The following is a 17,965-nucleotide window of genomic DNA, read 5'->3' on the forward strand; positions in this document are numbered from 1 at the left end:
TCCATTTGCTGCGACTGACGCTTCTGCTGGGCTTACATCTACCGCCTTGCTCTTTATTTTCTGTAGGTACCGCCCTCTAGCTGGTCTCTGCCGGAGAATGACAGATAAAATGTTGAGTATGTATGTAATGAGAATATGCTCGTCTCCAACGTGTTTCGAGTGTGGTACTTAAACGACTGTGTTTCAAGATAAAATAGCTAAGAAAATACTCTGAGACCATGTCTCCTCTGAGAAGTAATTGTGGTGGAGAAATCCCCTTTCTATTAGGACATTCACAGTATATGGAGATGCTTCCTAAATGTGTATCTCTAATTGAGATACAGCTTCTGACATCCTGGCCTCCACATGCAAACGTCTATTTAACCACTCGGGTGTTTCACAGGCAACTCTAAAGAATCCACGCTCACATACCTTCCCCGTCAACCTCACATAGTTTAAGAAAATGAAACACCCTCTGAGGTCAGGGTGCGACTTAGCTTATTGGTTATTGGCTGATTTCCAGTGTCTCTCTCACGTTTCACATACACAGGATAATTCAGACTACAGGACCCAGCCCAAGACAGAAGAGTGAGCAGGCAACAATCCGAGGTAAATAATCAAAAGAATCCTTTATTGTAAATGTAGATAGTACCATAATTCATCAAAATAATTTAAAATAGTTAACTGCCTCTTAAATATAATCTTATAAATGATGTCTTCTGAAGTTAAAAGTAATGTGGATTCAACCAGTTTATTTAAAACTATCTATTTAGAACATGGTAATAGACCAAAAAAAAAAATTAACCATCACCGATGAAGTCTTCTAAGAAAGGAAATCACGACAAGCTCCTGATCACATAAATGCCACTCCATTCTTACAGGGGATTTAAAAGGAGCAGAAATAAATATGAAGAGACACGTCAATTTCCTGGGCTTTATCCTTCCGTACAAACCTGACTCCTCAGGAGTGAAAACGGTATTCTGGTTTCCTACCGTAAGCAAGAAATTCCTCAACAGCAGTTCAGAAATGACCCCAACATCTCGGTCAAACAACGTCTTCACCTCCGGACGGTCACTCGGGGCTCCAGTCTCTGCCGTGTCTGCTCGCTCACCTCTGCCCATCTTCCCGGGCGTCTCCATGGTGGGGACGAGCGTGACAACCCCCGTTCCAGCCACGGCATCCACCTTAATCTTCCAAACGCCACTGCTGTGGGGAGGAGCCATCACAGATCGCCATGGCAACAGAGCCCCTGGGGCTCAGTGGATCCACCACGCTCAGGCACTGCCCAACAGACACCTGGTACAGCCGATTATTCCTCTGAAAATAAAGTGGTAGCAAGAAAAAAAGACTTACTGCTAGAACATGGAAAGAAGAGACCGAAGTCTAGGCGAGATGTGGAACATTAAAGATTCCCTGCTTACTTATGGGATATTACAAACTCAGAACAGCCCCGTACAAGGCAGAGCAGGGGTCCATCCACCATGCTCCCTCCCCAGCCTCGTCTGTCCGCTCACCCCAAAGGTCCACTGCTGGGAGCCGCCTGACCCATGGCACTTCATGAGTCGTGGTGGGTCTGACGACCGAGTTTCTGACATATCCAAGCACAGGAGATTATTTAAAATCAGTTCATGTTCTTCATTATAAATCCAGATCTAAGGAAGAAAACAAAGATCGAAACCCCAAGTTTTGCCTCAGATTCTGACATTCAGACCAGATGACCCTTGACACAGATTTGCAGAAGAAGGGACCTCATTTGTATCTCGTGCGGCAGGAACAGACCAGTGGATCAGATCTACCGGGCGGCAGTCATCAGCTTAGTTATATGAAAATGGAATGAACTAATAACACTCGAGAAAGGAAGGTGTGATTCCAGGAAGAAACGTGAGCAGTGTTTGAATCGACTGGATTTAAAGATCCCATGAGTGTAAATCTTCCAATTCTAGGATGTGTTTCACAGTGATGCTCTTCATTCCCAGACGGTGTTAGCAACTGCAGAAGCCCAGCAAGGCTGCTGGTTTGCCTTCTGCAGAAAGAAGACACGGGGCCCTGATCTCCCATCTCCTCACGGTGGGGCAGGCAGGGTGTGCAGGAACCGTCCCAGCTCCTGATAACCTCTGGACTGAGATTACAATTTAAGTGATGGCCCTAAAGCAGGGTTTTCCTTCAACACCCACGTGGTCTCCCAGCATAGTCTTCCTTATGGGCTCTCGGATTACCTTTAAGAACAAAGGACGGAAACCGGCTGAACTGGGCGAGTGCCATGAATAAATTTATTCTCCAGCACGCACCATCACTAAATGCAAAAGGAGAACACTTTCTCCTCTGCTCTGGGCCACCTCATGCACTCCTACTCCACCTACAAGCCCTCCAGAAACACGAGGAGACGCCGCGCCAGCAAGTCTTCCACAGAGCTTTGCCTCCGCTCACAGAGGAGCCCCCGGCCCATGCGTGGCTATGAGCCCTGGAGACATGCCAGGTGTGGCCGTGGATCTGAACTTAATTCTATTTCCTGTCCATTAGTATATATTTCAACAGCCACATGTGGCGAGTGGCCAGGGTCCAAGCACGGTTCTGTGCGGTCACATCACTGCGCAGACAGGAAGGTGGCGCAAACGTCTCCATCTCACCACGGCCTCAACCACCAAAATGGCACTAAAAGGCCCACTTTGGTGTCTACCACCCGTCAGCTCTCGCACCAGCTGTGGCATAAAAACCTTCTTAAACCATGCTTCCCAGTATGTTAGCGTGACCAGTCCCAGAACAAAGATGTGCTTGATGAGATTCCAAAGGACACATGCCATCCAAAAAGGGCCTGTCTTTTCATTCGTGAATGAGCCCACCTGTCACGCACATGGTACACGGAGACGGATCGGGAGGGAGGAGTGTGACACGGTGCTCGCCTCCTCCCACTACCATCAAAACCACCTACGTGTAGCACGGTTCACACAGATCATCTCCTGAGCGCTGGCAGCAGACCTTAAGCCTCCAAGAAAGGGAAGAAACCCTCCACCTGACTGGGCAGAACAAAGGCAGAAAAAAGAGAGAAGAGGAGTCAGGACAGGCCTAGCACCTCTGAGAGGGCGCTGTGAAAGGGGAAGGGAGCCCAGAGCCTGGGAAGCCACCTAACCGACAGGGAGACCAGTGAGCAGAGGGCCCTCAAAGCCGCAGAGAAAAAGCACAGCAGCTGGACCAAGGCGGCCAAGCAGAGTGAGGGCCGCGTCCACACCACAGCCTGGGGTGCTCGGGCCGGGGGGTGGGGGGATGCTGAGACACAGGCTCTGGAGGTCAGTTCTGGGGAGAGGACCAGGGTTGGCAGGACAGCCTGAGGGGCTAGGGAGCGGTGTGCCAAGGGCTGCGGGAACCTGGGAAGAGGTCTGGGCCTGCAGGAGAAGCAAGGCCACTGTTGGGGAGGGCGAGAGCAGGAGGGATGGCCGCCCTGGGAATATCTTCCCCTATGCACGTGAGGCCTCGCAGAGGGCAGGGCTCCTCTGGGGAAGGCAATAGGCAATGGGGTGCCTCTTTTACGGGCTAAGGCAGCAGGGGGCTAAGCTGCCCTTGCGTGGTGGTCTCCAGGCAGCAGGGGCAAACCACAGCAGTGCTCTCAGACACCAGAGGGGGGCATGGCCCGACACCATAGGGGTCTGTGAACAGGCACCACCTGCGGCCCCAGTCACCACTGAGGTCAGCAAAGAAGAGGGCACTGCAACCGAGCACCACCCGTTGTTGCTCTCAGTCCCCCAGGAACACACCCGCCCTGCTGCTGCCCCAGCCAGATGCTCTGAAGCCACCTACGCCTGCCTGATCACTGTCACTTCCCAGGGCCCTGCAACTAGGAGCAGCCTGTGCCACCTTCCTGTGGTCCTTGACAGTGGCAAGGGGCCCAGCAATCAGGCACTGGCTACTAGCCCTGCCCATTGCCTCCATCTCCCTGGAAGCACACACAGCGCCCTAGAAATAAAAAGGAAGCTCTCCCAAAACACCCAGGGGTGCTCACGCATATAAACATCCCTCCAAGACTACATTAGTTGTTTTCCCTAAACTCACAGAATAAGAAAAATACAAGCAAAATGAAGAAGCTCAGGAACTACTCCCAGTTAAAAGACCAGGAGAATTTCCCTCAAGGAGCAAACAGTGAAACAGTCCCCTGTAGTCTAACAGACACCGATTTCAAAAAAGGAGATAGTGAAAATACTGAAGGAATTAAGAGCAGATATGAACAGTAATGCAGACTCCTTTAGAAAGGAACTAGAAAATGTAAGGAGGAGCCAAGGCAGATTAGAAAATTCATTTGCAGAGACAAGCAAGCTGAGTTAAAGGCACCGAAGAGCAGCAGATGGATAATGCGGAGGAACGAATTAGTGATTTGGAAGACAGAATAATGGAAATCACCCAATGAGAACAGCAGACGGAAACCAAATGAAAAAGCATGAAAGCAATATAAGAGATCTGTGGGATAATATAAAGCTGGCTAATCTACACCTAATATGGATTCCAGGAGAAGAAGAAGGGGATTGAAAATATATTTGAAGAAATTATGGCTGAAAACTTTCCAAATCTTGGGCCATAAACAGGCCCACACCAAAACACATTATAATAAAACGGCAAAGTTAAAAAGAGGATTCTAAAGACAGCAAGAGAAAAACAAAGACTTAATTATAAGGGAACCCCCAATAAGGCTATCTGCTGATTTCTCTACAGAAACACTACAAGCCAGAAGAGAGTGGCAAGATATATTTAAACTTCTAAAAGAGAAAAATTTGCAGCCTAGAATAAGATTATCATTTAAAATAGAAGGAGAAATAAACAATTTCTCCAACAAACAAAAACAAAAAGTACAGCAATACCAAACCCATTCTAAAAGAAAGACTGGGAGTTCCTGCCATGGCTCAGCGGTTAATGAACCCAACTACAATCCATGAGGACACAGGTTCCATCCCTGGCCTTGCTCAGTGGGTTAAGGATCTGGTGTTGCCGTGAGCTGTGGTGTAGGTCACAGACACTGCTCAGATCTGGCGTGGCTGTGGCTGTGGCCGTGGTGCAGGCTGGCAGCTACAGCTCCAACTGGACTCCTTGTCTGGGAACTTCCATATGCCGTGGGTGCAGCCCTAAAAAGAAAAAAAATAAATAAATAAATAAAGTAAATAAAAGAAAGACTGAAAGGACTCCTCTAAATAAAAAAGAAGAAATAGGATGGAGGAAATCACAACTGGAAAGAACCACTTAAAAAGCCAGAATACAGATCTAAAACAACAAAACCCTACCGTTAAAGTGATGATAAACACAAGGAAGAGCAACAGGACAAACATGAAGATGCTGAAAAAGGACTTCAAAATCATAAACTGTGAGGAAGGAAAGTAAGAAAACCTAGACTCTTTTTTTTAGAATGTGTTTGACCCTATCTGACTATCAGGCGAAAGCAAGCAGATATAGGAAGGGGTTACCATACTTGAAAAACAGGGCAACCACAAATAAAAACCAAACAACACATTCACGAAATTAAAAAGACGATGACACAAGCATAAAGTAAAAGGAAATCACTGAACCAAAAAAAGAAAGGAACAAAGGAGAAACATAGAATCAACTGGAAAACAAGGTTTAAAAAGGCAATAAATACATATCAATAATTACCTTACATATCAATGGACTGAATATTCCAAGCAAAAGACAGAGTGGCAGTTGGATAAAAAAGCAAGAGCCTACAATCTGCTGTCTACAAGAGACTCACCTTAGAGGAAAAGACACATAAATTGAAAGCAAAGGGATGGAAAAATATTTCATGTGAATGGGAAAGACAGGAAAGCAGGGGTTGCAATACTCATATCAGACAAAATAGACTTTAAAATGAAGGCCATAAAGAAAGACAAAGGAGGACACTATTTAATGGTAAAAAGGATCCATTCAAGAAGAGGTATTACAACTGCCAGTAGACATGCACCTAATATAGGAGCACTCAGATACCTCCAACAAATACTAACAGACATAAAAGGAGAAACTGATGCAAATACAATCATAGTAGGTGACTTTAACACCCCACTCACATCAATGGACAGATCCTCTAGGCAGAAAATCAGTAAGGCAACAGAGATCTAAATGACACAACGGAAAAGTTAGAGTTAACTGACATTTTCAGGACATTACATCCAAAAAAAAAAAAAAAAAATCAGTAAACATTCAAGTGCACACGGAACATTCTCAAGGACTGCTCACATACTGGGGCTCAAAACTAACCTCAACAAATTTAGGAATATAGAAATTATTTCAAGTATCTTCTCTGACCACAATGAGATGAAACTAGAAATCAACCACAGGAAAAGAAATGAGAAAAAACTGACTACATAGAAACTAAACAACATGCTACTAAAAAAACCCAATGGGTCAATGAGGAAATAAAAAAAGAAATTAAAAAATAACGAGACAAATGATAATGAAGACACATCCAATTACAATCTATGGGATGCCGCAAAAGCAGTTCTTTGAGGGAAGTTCATAGCGATATAGGTCTTCCTCAGAAAAGAAGAAAAATCTCAAATCAACCACTTAACCTACCACCCTAAAGAATTAGAAAAAGAAGAACAAACAAAACCTAAAGTCAGCAGAAAGAAGGAAATCATAAAGATGAAAGAGGAAATTAATAAAATAGAGATTCAAAAAACAATATAAAAAAAATCAATAAAACCAAGAACTGGTTCTTTGAAAGGATAAACAAAATTGACAAACCTCTGGCCAGATTTACCAAGAAGAGAAGGAAGAAAAAGTCAAAAGTCCAGGACCAGATGGCTTCACAGACAAATTGCATCAAACACACAAAGAAGAACTTATACCCATTCTTCTTAATCTTTTCCAAAAGGGTGAAGAAGAAGGAACACTCCCAAAGACATTCTATGAAGCCACTATCACCCTCATACCAAAACCAGACAAAGATACTACCAAAAAAGAAAGTTATAGACCAATATCATTGATGAATACAGACACAAAAATTCTCAACAAAATTTTATCCAACCAAATTCAACAACATGTAAAAAGGATCATACACCACGACCAAGTGGGATTCATCCCAGGTTCACAAGGATGGTTCAACATACACAAATCAATCAACGTCATACACCACATTAACAAAAGTCAAAAAACACATGATCATCTCAATAGATGCAGAAAAAGTATCTGACAAAGTCCAACATCCATTCATGATCAAAACTCTTACCAAAGTGGGTATAGAAGGAACATACCTTAACATAATAAAAAAGGAATATAAAAATACAATACTTTAAAAAATCGTACCCCCTAAAATTAAATACCTAGGAATAAACCTGACCAAGAAGGTGAAACTTTATTATATGCTAAGAATGATAAAATATTAATCAGGGAAATTAAAGAGGATTCAAAGAAATGGAAAGATATTCCATGCTCCTGGACTGGAAGAATATCATTAAAATGTCCATACTACCCAAAACAATCTAAAAGATTCAATGCAACCCCTATCAAATTACCTAAGACATTTTTCACAGAACAAGAACAAACAACTCCCAAATTTATATGGAACCATAAAATACCCAGAATTGCCAAAGCAGTCCTGAGCAACAAAAACCAAGCAGGAGGCATAACTCTCCCAGACTTCAGACAATATTACAAAGCTACAGTAATCAAGATGGTGTGGTACTGGTACAGAAACAGACATACAGACCAATGGAACAGAATAGAGAATCCGGAAATAGACAACTATGGTCAATTAATCTTCGACAAAGGAAGCAAGAATATAAAATGGGAAAAAGACATGTGTCTTCAGCAAGTTGGGCTGGGAAAACTGGACAGCTCCATGTAAACTGATGAAACCAGGACACACCCTCATGCCACGCACAAAAATATATTCAAAATGGCTTACTTAAAGACTTACATGTAGGACAAGACAGCATGAAACTCCTAGAAGAGAACATAGGCAAAACATTCTCTGACATTAACCTCACAAATGTTTTCTTAGGTCAGTCTCCCAAGGCAATAGAAATAAAAAAAATCAATGGGGCCTAATCAAACTTATAAGCTTTGGCACAGCAAAAGAAATCATAAATAAAGTCAGCCTATGGAATGGGAGAAAATAGTTTTAAACAATGAAACTGACAAGTGCTTAATCTCTAAAATATATAAATAACTCATGAGTCAACAGCAAAAAAACCAACAACTCAATTGAAAAATGGGCAGAAGACCTCAACAGACATTTCTCCAAAGATATACTAATGGCCAACAGGCGCATGAAAAAATGCTCAACATCACTAATTATTAGAGCAAATGCAAATCAAAACTACAATGAGGGACCACCTCACACATTCAGAATGGCCATCATTAACAAATCAACAAATAAATAAATGCTGGAGAAGGTGTGGAGAAAAGGGAACCCTCCCTCACTGTTGGTGGGAATGGAAATTGCTACAACCACTATGGAAAACAATACGGAGGTTCCTCAGAAAACTAAACATAGAACGATCATATGATCCAGCAGTCCCACTCCTGGGCATATATCCAGGCAAAACTTTCATTGAGAAAGATACATGCACCCCTATGTTCACTGCAGCACTATTCACAATAGTCAAGACACAGAAACAACCTAAATGTTTACTGAGAGATGAACAGATTAAGAACATATGGCATAGGGAGTTTTCATTGTGGTGTATCGGAAACTAATCTGACTAGTATCCATGAGGATACGAGTATGATCCCTGGCCTTGCTCAGTGGATTGGGGATCTGGCGTTGCTGTGGTGTAGGTCACAGACAGGGCTCAGATCCCACGTTGCTGTGGCTGTAGCCTTGGCTGGCAGCTGCAGCTACAATTCAACCCCTAACCTGGGAACTTCTACATGCTGCCAAGTGCGGCCCTAAAAAGCAAAAAAAAAAAAAAAAGGATGATGTGGTATATACACACAATGGAATACTACTCAGCTATAAAAAGAACAAAATAATGCCATTTGCAGCATCACCGATGTAACTAGAGACTCTCATACTAAGGGAAATAAGTCAGAAAGAGAAAGACAAATATCATGGTATCACTTATTTCTGGAATCTAACATAGGGCACAAAGGAACCTTTCCACAGAAAAGCAGCAAACTCATGGACTTGGAGAACCCGTTGCCAAGCGGGAGGGGGATGGACTGGGATAGACTGGGATGGACTGGGAGTTTGGAGTTAGTAGATACAAACTATTGCATTTGGAGTGGATTAGCAAGGAGATCCTGCTATATAGCACTGGGAACTATATCTAGTCACTTGTGATGGAACATGATGGAGGATAATGTGAGAAACAGAATGTACACATATCAATATGTATGTATGACTGGATCACTTTGCTACAGAGCAGAAATTGACGGAACATTGTAAATTAACTATAATAGAAAAAATAAAAATATTTAAAGAAAAAAGAAAGTAAATGAAGCTTGCTTACTTATGGCATGTTTTGAGCATTGCAGTTTGAGGCACTGCAGTCACCTACAACTAGGAGACTATATACCATTGTTAGGCCATGTATGCTATTTCATCAGATACAAAACAGTTTACAATAAATTTTCTTTTAGATTCATTTAGTATCACTGAAAGGACACATATAATCTAAGAATAAATCACGTGAGTAAAATGAACTGAAACTTTGGTGTGGTTCTTCTGATGAACTACTAAAAATCAAGAAAACTTAATTTCAGAAAAAATTCTACAAAAGATATTCTGACTGATCCGGTCCAATGCAGAGTTAGTGTTCATGGCCAGAAAGAAGGTGCACTTCCTCTGCCATGTCTAACAAATTCACATAGTTTTCAATTCATTCTATGTAATTCAAATCAATCTGTGTAACTGCCAAGTACGAATAATGCCCTAAACAAACGAAACGCTACTACGACAAACAATAAGCACAGGTCAAGTCAGATTAAAATCTTGATGTCTGCCCTCCTCCTCAAGAGCAACCACCAGTGGCATCCTTTCACTGCAGGACATCGTCCGAGGACGGCCTGGGAACCCAGAGGCCTCACTCACCTGATCAGGGTCACCGTAGTCACAGGCCTTCAGCACTACCAGGCCTCCTTTCTGACTCGGGCGGCCTTGGGCTGCCAGACACTTGTTGGTCTGGAGGTGATAGAGCTGTAAGAGGAGAGACTGCCCTTAACAATCCGGCATGTATGGAAAGACCAACTTCAGAAAACACCTTAAAATGCTAGAAAAGAAGGTGTTTTTTGTCTTTTTAGGGCCACACCCATGGCATATGGAGGTTCCCAGGCTAGGGGTCGAATCAGACCCCTATAGCTGCCTGCCTATGCCAGAGCCACAGCAACGCCAGATCCGAGCCGCGTCTGTGACCAACACCACAGCTCACGGCAACACCGGATCCTTAACCCACTGAGCGAGGCCAGGGAGCGAAGCTGTGACCTCATGGTTCCTAGTCAGATTCGCTTCCACTTTGCCACAATGGGAATTCCTTTTATTTTTTAATTTTTTTGGAAAAGAAGGTTTTGGATTAAATAAAAAGGTATGCAATTTTTTAATTACTGAATTCTAGCTTCAGTACATAGGCGCATCGCAACAGAGATTTCAAAGTCATAAGCAATTTTAACAATACATGCAGGCAGTGTCCAATGGAAAGTGTACCTAAAGATACAAGTTTACTAAAGGAGAAGAAGGGAATTAAACACCATCTCTCCACTAGAAAACCTTAGTGAAACTGAGAAAGTAAGAACAAAGGATACAAACTAGATAGTACATAATTAAACGGAGTAAACATATTAAACTGGAGATAATTACATATTATAAATGCCACAGGAATTCCAAGGGAGAGATACAGAAAAGCAGCAAAGAGTATCCAGCGCAGGTAAAGTGATTAAATATCAAATGAGATTAGATATGCAAGGCAAAAATAATGATAAAGGATTTCAATTATAGGGACATACACTGCTGCTGATTTTTACTTAAAGACCAAACACCGGAGTTCCCGTCGTGGCGCAGCAGAAACGAACCTGACTAGGAACCATGAGATTGCAGGTTCGATCCCTGGCCTCGCTCAATGAGTTAAGGATCTGGCACTGCTGTGGCACAGGCCAGGGGCTACAGCTCTGATTTGACCCCTAGCCTGGGAACCTCCATATGCTGTGGGTGTGGCCCTAAAAAAAGCAAAAAAAAAAAAAAAAGAGGGAGAGAGAGAGAAACACCTAATAGAAAACATCTTGATGACTTTTTAAAATCTTATAAAGTAGGAGAAAGCTCTAGGTTTAGTGCTAGCCACTTAAGAATCACTGGCATTGTGCAAGAACCCCGAGAGGCACGCCTTCTTCACAGCACAAAGGAGAAATCCCAGCAATGATTACAAAATCAATACTTTCAGAAAGCAAATGATTCAAGAAAAAGGTAAGATTTTATGACTGAACCCCAAAACCTGGAGTGTGATTATAAAACAAGAAATTTTATAAGAAACAAAGGACTATCTAAAGAAGCGTGGTTGATCGATCGGTGGGTCTTCTGTGAAGCTCAGATGATTGCTCAGAACACCGGGGGTCGATTCTGACTTTGGACACCACTACGACCCTAACTACCATCTTTGACCTCCTGTCCCCAGTCGGTTCTCGAGCTGAGGTCAAGAGCACACAGCTGCTGCGTTTCTCCTTCTCTGCTTTTAGGACTTGCCTCTGCCAAGAGAATTCTGCACTCACTCATACTGCCTCTATTTGTGTGTTCATGTCCCTGTTCTCTTTGAAGCTGGCACAGAAGTCACATTCTCTAACACTGGCAGAAGTCATCAATTTACATTAGAGGACCTTAACATAAACAGCACAGATATTAAAATGTCTCGGGTCTTACACCTGAGGAGGAGAATTCTTCTGAAAAGAACAAATGGAAGGCAAGCTAGAGCCTCTCCTTAAATGTTTTGTTCGGTCTACACTGTCATTTATTACATTACACAGCACTTAATGACACACTCTGATAACATCACTTTCTTACCCTTCCACGTTGAAGGACTTTGGGGCGCTTCGGCCCTCTATTGATAAAAATGGGCTGCTGGGGTTTGGCATTGGGCCCAGATACCTGCATCTCTGGGTAAATATTATCCAGATACCATTTAAATGATTTACAATCCAACTTCTTCCTCAATTCAACACGCTCACTGATGTTCCCATAGCTTCTGGTCCTCAGATCAGGTCTTAAGGAAAAATACTGCTCCTGAATTTAAAAAAGAAAAACGAAAAATAACAGAATGGATTTTTTTGTTTAAAATGAACATAATCAATTATATCAGAGGTTTAAAGAACTGAAAAAATGGATTATGAGCAAAAATATTTTTCATACCAATGTTTTCTTTCTTTCTCTCTTTTTTTTTTTAATTAGGGCCACACCCGTGGCATATGGAAGTTCCCAGGCTAGGGGTCAAATCAGAGCTGTAGCCGCCAGCCTATGCTGCAGCCAAGGTAACACCAGATCCGAGCTGTGTCTGTGACCTATACACCACAGCTCACGGCAACACCGGATCCTTAACCCACTGAGTGAGGCCAGGGATCGAACCTGTGTCCTCATGGTTCCTAGTCGGATTCATTTCCACTGCACCATGATGGGAACTCCATACCAGTGTTTTCCTGATATTGCCATAAGATGTCAGTGGAAAGGTTTCAATTAAGTCTGTCACTGACGATGAAAAAAACATCTTAAAAAAGAAAAAAGACACTGCAAACTGTAAGATATACCCCACTTTCAGAAATGGAAAAATGTGTAAAAATGTGCACTTAGAATCAGTGGAACAAACTACATATGAGATTAGCAGTTCTCCAACTCCTTGGTGTCAGGACTCTTATATTCTCAAAAATTACTGCAGACTCTAATGAGGTTCTGTTTCCACAAGTTAAATCTATGTATATACTATGTTAGAAGTTAAAAACTGAGAAATAATTCATTAAAAATAACAAACTCATTACCTATTAGCATATGTAACATGCTCTGAACAACCAAAAGATTTAGTGAGAATAGTGTTTCAGTGACTGAATGTCCTCTTCTGAAAAGTCAGCTGAATTATCTTTTCTGCATTCAACCTGTTACTATACGTTGTTTGGTTAAATGTCTTTAAAAACTACATATTCATGAAAATATATAGCTTAAAATGGAAAGAATATTTTAATGGCTGTTTAAGATTATTAGCGCTATTCTTTGATTCTATATCCAAACTCAGTAACTTCTAAAGATTAGATACGGGAGTTCCCATCGTGGCTCAGTGGTTAACGAATCCGACTAGGAATGATGAGGTTGCAGGTTCGATCCCTGGCCTCGCTCAGTGGGTTAAGGATCCGGTGTTGCCGTGAGCTGTGGTGTAGGTTGAAGATGCTGCTCAGATCCCCCGTTGCTGTGGCTCTGGCGTAGGCCGGCGGCTACAGCTCCAATTCGACCCCTAGCCTGGGAACCTCCATATGCTATGGGTGCGGCCCTAAAAGGACAGAAAGACAAAAAACCCCAAAAGATTAGACACAGTGTGGAATACAAAATCCAATCACTGAGCTTTTCATATTGTTGCATTAAAATCTACTGTTCTATCTTGCTCTTCAGATGGATTTTTTACCCACGCAAGACTTTTTAACATCACACATTAGTTATTTAGAACATACTGATCCAAAGGTAAAAGCGGGGGGGGGGGGGGGGGAGAGATAAAATCTGGTCCACTGGGTTGTGATGTTCTTCCAAATAGTGACAAAATCCAAAAAATATTATTTATAAGTATCACTACTGATCTCATCAGAAAGAATTGTAAGTACTGGCAAACGACTAAGCTCAGGGTAGTAGCTATGAGTTTTCCAAAATTCTAATTTTCAGAAAATGTCTACCAAATATGATAACCATGATTTATGAGTCATTCTTTTACATAAAAAAGAGTGTTCTGTGGAGAAAAATGGCTAATTCAGCTCACAACTGCACAAATGTTTCTGCCTGAAGCAACCATGTACCTGGGTATAAAGCCAAAGTGCTTTCAGTCTATTGCGCTTTGTGTGATATGCATAGTCACAGAATACTAAGAGACCTGATGAGGTTTAATAGAATTATTTTTACTACCTCATCAATGACATTTTTAGATGAAACTGGATTTTCTTTTTTAACTTCTTTTTTTTTTTTTTTTTTTTGTCTTTTTGCTATTTCTTGGGCCGCTCCCGCGGCATATGGAAGTTCCCAGGCTAGGGGTCCAATCGGAGCTGTAGCCACCGGCCTACGCCAGAGCCACAGCAACGCGAGATCCGAGCCGCGTCTGCAACCTACACCACAGCTCACGGCAACGCCGGATCGTTAACCCACTGAGCAAGGGCAGGGATCGAACCCGCAACCTCATGGTTCCTAGTCGGATTCGTTAACCACTGAGCCACGACGGAAACTCCCTCTTTTTTAACTTCTGAATGAGTTGGCCATAAAGAGTGCAGTTTGGTGCCAACGCCCTGATTTATGCCAACTCACCAATTTATACCCCACTGCTTCTGTACCATCAAAGCAACAGTTTACACAGTGTATTCTGAGCACAGTACACACCTCCACTTGCATTTACTGCAGGGTTAAAATGACTGCACCTCCTTTGCTCATTTCTGTCTTGCCCAAACCTCACACAGTATAGCCTACATAGAGCAGGTGCTCAATGAAAGCTAGTTTTTAAAAAATTAATTGTAGGAGTTCCCATCATGGCTCAGTAGTTAACAAATCCGACTAAGAACCATGACATTGCGGGTTCAATCCCTGGCCTTGCTCAGTGAGTTAACGATCCGGCTTTGCCGTGAGCTGTGGTGTAGGTTGCGGACACGGCTCAGATTCCGCGTTGCTGTGGCTCTGGCGTAGGCCGGCGGCTACAGCTCCGATTAGACCCCTAGCCTGGGAACCTCCATATGCCGAGGGAGCAGCCCAAGAAATGGCAAAAAGACCAAAAATAAATAAATAAATAAATAAATAAATAAATAAAATTAACTGTATACAAATGTTCACAGCAGCATTTTCGTAATAATCAAAAAGTGAAAATAACCCAAATGTCCATCAATTCACAAATGGATGAACAAAATGTATATTCACACTGAAACACTATCCCGCAATAAAAAGGACCAAAGTACATGCTCAATCAGAGATGGTCCCAAAGGACCACATACTGTGTGATTCCATTTGCACAGAAGGTCCCAAACAGGCGACGCTCTAGGAGGTAGACCAGTGGTTGTCTACGGCTGAGGGAGACTGGGAGGTAAGGGCTGAAGGATAAGGATATGGAGTTTCTTTTGGGGGGTGGGAATGATAAAACGTTCTAGAAACAGTTTGTGAATCACATCTCGAGAAAGCAGTTACAAAGGAAACACTGAATGCTGCGTAAGGCGGAAGAGGCGGCAGGAAGGGATACGACGTGTGCAGAGTCCTACAGGGAAGGAGTGGGACGGGGTCAGAGCAAAGGCCAGCAAGAAAGAGGAGCCAGGTCCTGTGGGCCTCAGAGGAGAGGGACAAACTGAGAAGAGGAATTTCTTCTGATGTTGGCTACATTACCTCTTGGAGACTGGACATTTGGAAAACTAGAAAGGGCCAGAACAAAAAAATGAATGAACTGGGCAAAGCAAAGAGAGAAAAGAAACCTGGGAAGAGATGGCCCTCAAGCGAAGGTCATCAAGAGAAACAGGCGAGAGAGAAAAGCAACCAAAGCCACTCCCCAAGGAGTGACTGGCCTGACCCTACCACCCTACCTTCTCAAGAGAAATTCAACCTCACCTTATACTCATCCAACCAAACATGTGCCAGCCTCAAGGAGTTGTGCGTCATGGTGTCCTGGCCTTCTGGAGAACCGTATGGTCGCCTCTTCCGGAAGATGTGTCCGACTCTAGAGCAGGGGATGATGAAGAGCTTCCCTCCACACATCCAGATCTGGTCAGAAGCAGAGCATGGGTTAACAGTTCCTCACGGTGCTATGAAATCAACGTGGGAATTTTCATGAAATTAATCTTCTTAAACAGATATTGGTGAAACCTTGCAAGATGTTTTATCTTATTACAGGATAATTGTTCAAACAGAATAAAAGGTAAAGTGTGTATCTTTCAAAATTATCTGTCCTTACAATTAAAAAGAAAACAGAAAAACCCAAAGAAACAAAACTCTACAACACTGTAATACTCTTGTACTACCCTGGCTAAAACGTACTTGGCTTTTACGACTTAGGAACAAAGGCGGCTCAATAATCAATCCTCTACTCTCAGGTTTACAAGTACTTTCTCATAAAACATCTGTAATTTTTTAGTAAAAAAAATTTAAATAAAATATACAGTATAACTCTAGATTCAAATCTAGAAGATCTTAGTTCTGGTTTAAGTTTTGCCCTTGACTGAGTTATTTTTAAAGATTTATTTTAATTTTTACATGACTCAATTACTTTGTCTACAACATAAGACTTAACTAATATACCTTTCAATTTTCAACTTCTAAAGATTAGGAAAAACTGCCTTTTAAAAACACCGTGGTCAGAGTTCCCATCGTGGCTCAGAGGTAACAAACCTGACCAGTATCCATGAGGTTGCGGGTTTGATCCCTGGCCTTGCTCAGTGGGTGAAGGATCCGGTGTTGCCGTGAGCTGTGGTGTAGGTTGCAGATGCAGCTCAGATCCCGCGTTGCTGTGGTTAAGGCTAGCAGCTGTAGCTCCAATTAGACCCTTAGCCTGGGAACCTCCATATGCCACGGGTGTGGCCCTAAGAAGCAAGTAATAGTAATTTCTCTAGGAGAACAGGTATAGAGATTAATAAATGGACAAAAAACAAAACCACAGATTAAATACACGTTAAGACTTCTGAATGCACACCCAACTATTAATTACAACTATACTTTTTTTCCCTTCTTTTTATGGCCACCCTTGTGGGATATCAAAGTTCCTGGACTAGGGGTCGAATCAGAGCTACAGCTGCTGGCCTTACATCACAGCCACAGCAACACCAGACCTGAGCCACATCTGTGACCTATGCTGCAGCTTGTAGCAACATGAGATCCTTATCCCACTGAGCGAGGCTATGGATAGAACACACATCCTCATGGATACTCTGTTGGGTTCTTAATCCACTGAGCCACAGTGGGAACTCCTACACCTTTTAAATTCTTCTACAGAAATATAAGGCTTCTTAAAGGCTTTTTATTCATTTTTGCTTATTATTTTTGGCTGCACCTGCAGCATGAGAAAGTTCTGAGGCCAGGGATCGAACCGGCATCACAGCAGTGACGATGCTGGATCTTCAACTCTGTAGGCCACCAGGGAACTCTGGACTTTGGATATTCTGAATGGGTATTATTCATATCATAGATTATGGTAAATAGGTACTCATTGAGGACAATCTGTTGATAGTCAAAGAAAATTTATAGAAAATACAATATCATGGATGAAAATTATACCCAGTGTACACAGTTAATAATTAAACATGCCGAAAATATTACCCGAAATGATATTTCTAAATTTTCTCCTCCCCAGATATCCATGCCACTGTCATACTGTCCAAGTTCATTGAAATAGTTTCTGTTCATGGCAAACAGCCCTCCAGCCATTGTAGGTGACCTAGAAAAGGAAAACAACTTGTTGTACCAATTCTAGAGTCGATTATCTACTGTGTTTATTTTTAAAAAAATTCAGTTCAGCTTTGGAACATTACTAATAAAAACCAGATTAACTATTATGAAACATTTTATTTAATTTATGAGGGAATGAGTTGGGCTCCATAACTTAATTTTCCAGAGCACTAAATCTGGAAAATGAAGGCTACTGTTCTAAGTTATCAAAAGTACTTTTCAAAAATTGTAACTACTGTTGACAGAAATCCACCTAAATTATTTAATTCCTTTTGACACTCTCAGAGCCACTAGGACAAAGACTAGACGCCAGGGCCTGCCAAGGAGAAACGAGACAAACCCCACTCTGAACTGGACTCAAATGTGTTAGACCAGTGATTCTCAGGGAAACATTTCACTAACGCCTGGAGACATTTCAGCCATCACACCTGGGGGGG

General features: G+C 42.4%; 1 protein-coding gene across 5 annotated transcripts in view; it reads right to left on the bottom strand.

Annotated features, from left to right (window-relative positions):
• GALNT11 (polypeptide N-acetylgalactosaminyltransferase 11) overlaps nt 583-17,965 on the bottom strand; it is a 56,588-nt gene continuing 39,205 nt past the window's right edge. For all 5 annotated transcript variants that reach the window (XM_005654262.3, XM_005654263.3, XM_013983584.2 and 2 more), the window contains 6 exons: nt 17,400-17,517; nt 15,699-15,851; nt 11,943-12,161; nt 9,990-10,094; nt 1,495-1,632; nt 583-1,297 (listed from right to left, as the gene is read on the bottom strand). In XM_005654262.3, the coding sequence (XP_005654319.1) occupies nt 1,166-1,297; nt 1,495-1,632; nt 9,990-10,094; nt 11,943-12,161; nt 15,699-15,851; nt 17,400-17,517 (865 nt within the window). In that variant the 3' untranslated portion in view covers nt 583-1,165. The remainder of the gene's footprint in view (nt 1,298-1,494; nt 1,633-9,989; nt 10,095-11,942; nt 12,162-15,698; nt 15,852-17,399; nt 17,518-17,965) is intronic.

This window comes from Sus scrofa, chromosome 18 (genome assembly GCF_000003025.6).
Source record: "Sus scrofa isolate TJ Tabasco breed Duroc chromosome 18, Sscrofa11.1, whole genome shotgun sequence".
Taxonomy (NCBI): Eukaryota; Metazoa; Chordata; class Mammalia; order Artiodactyla; family Suidae; genus Sus; species Sus scrofa.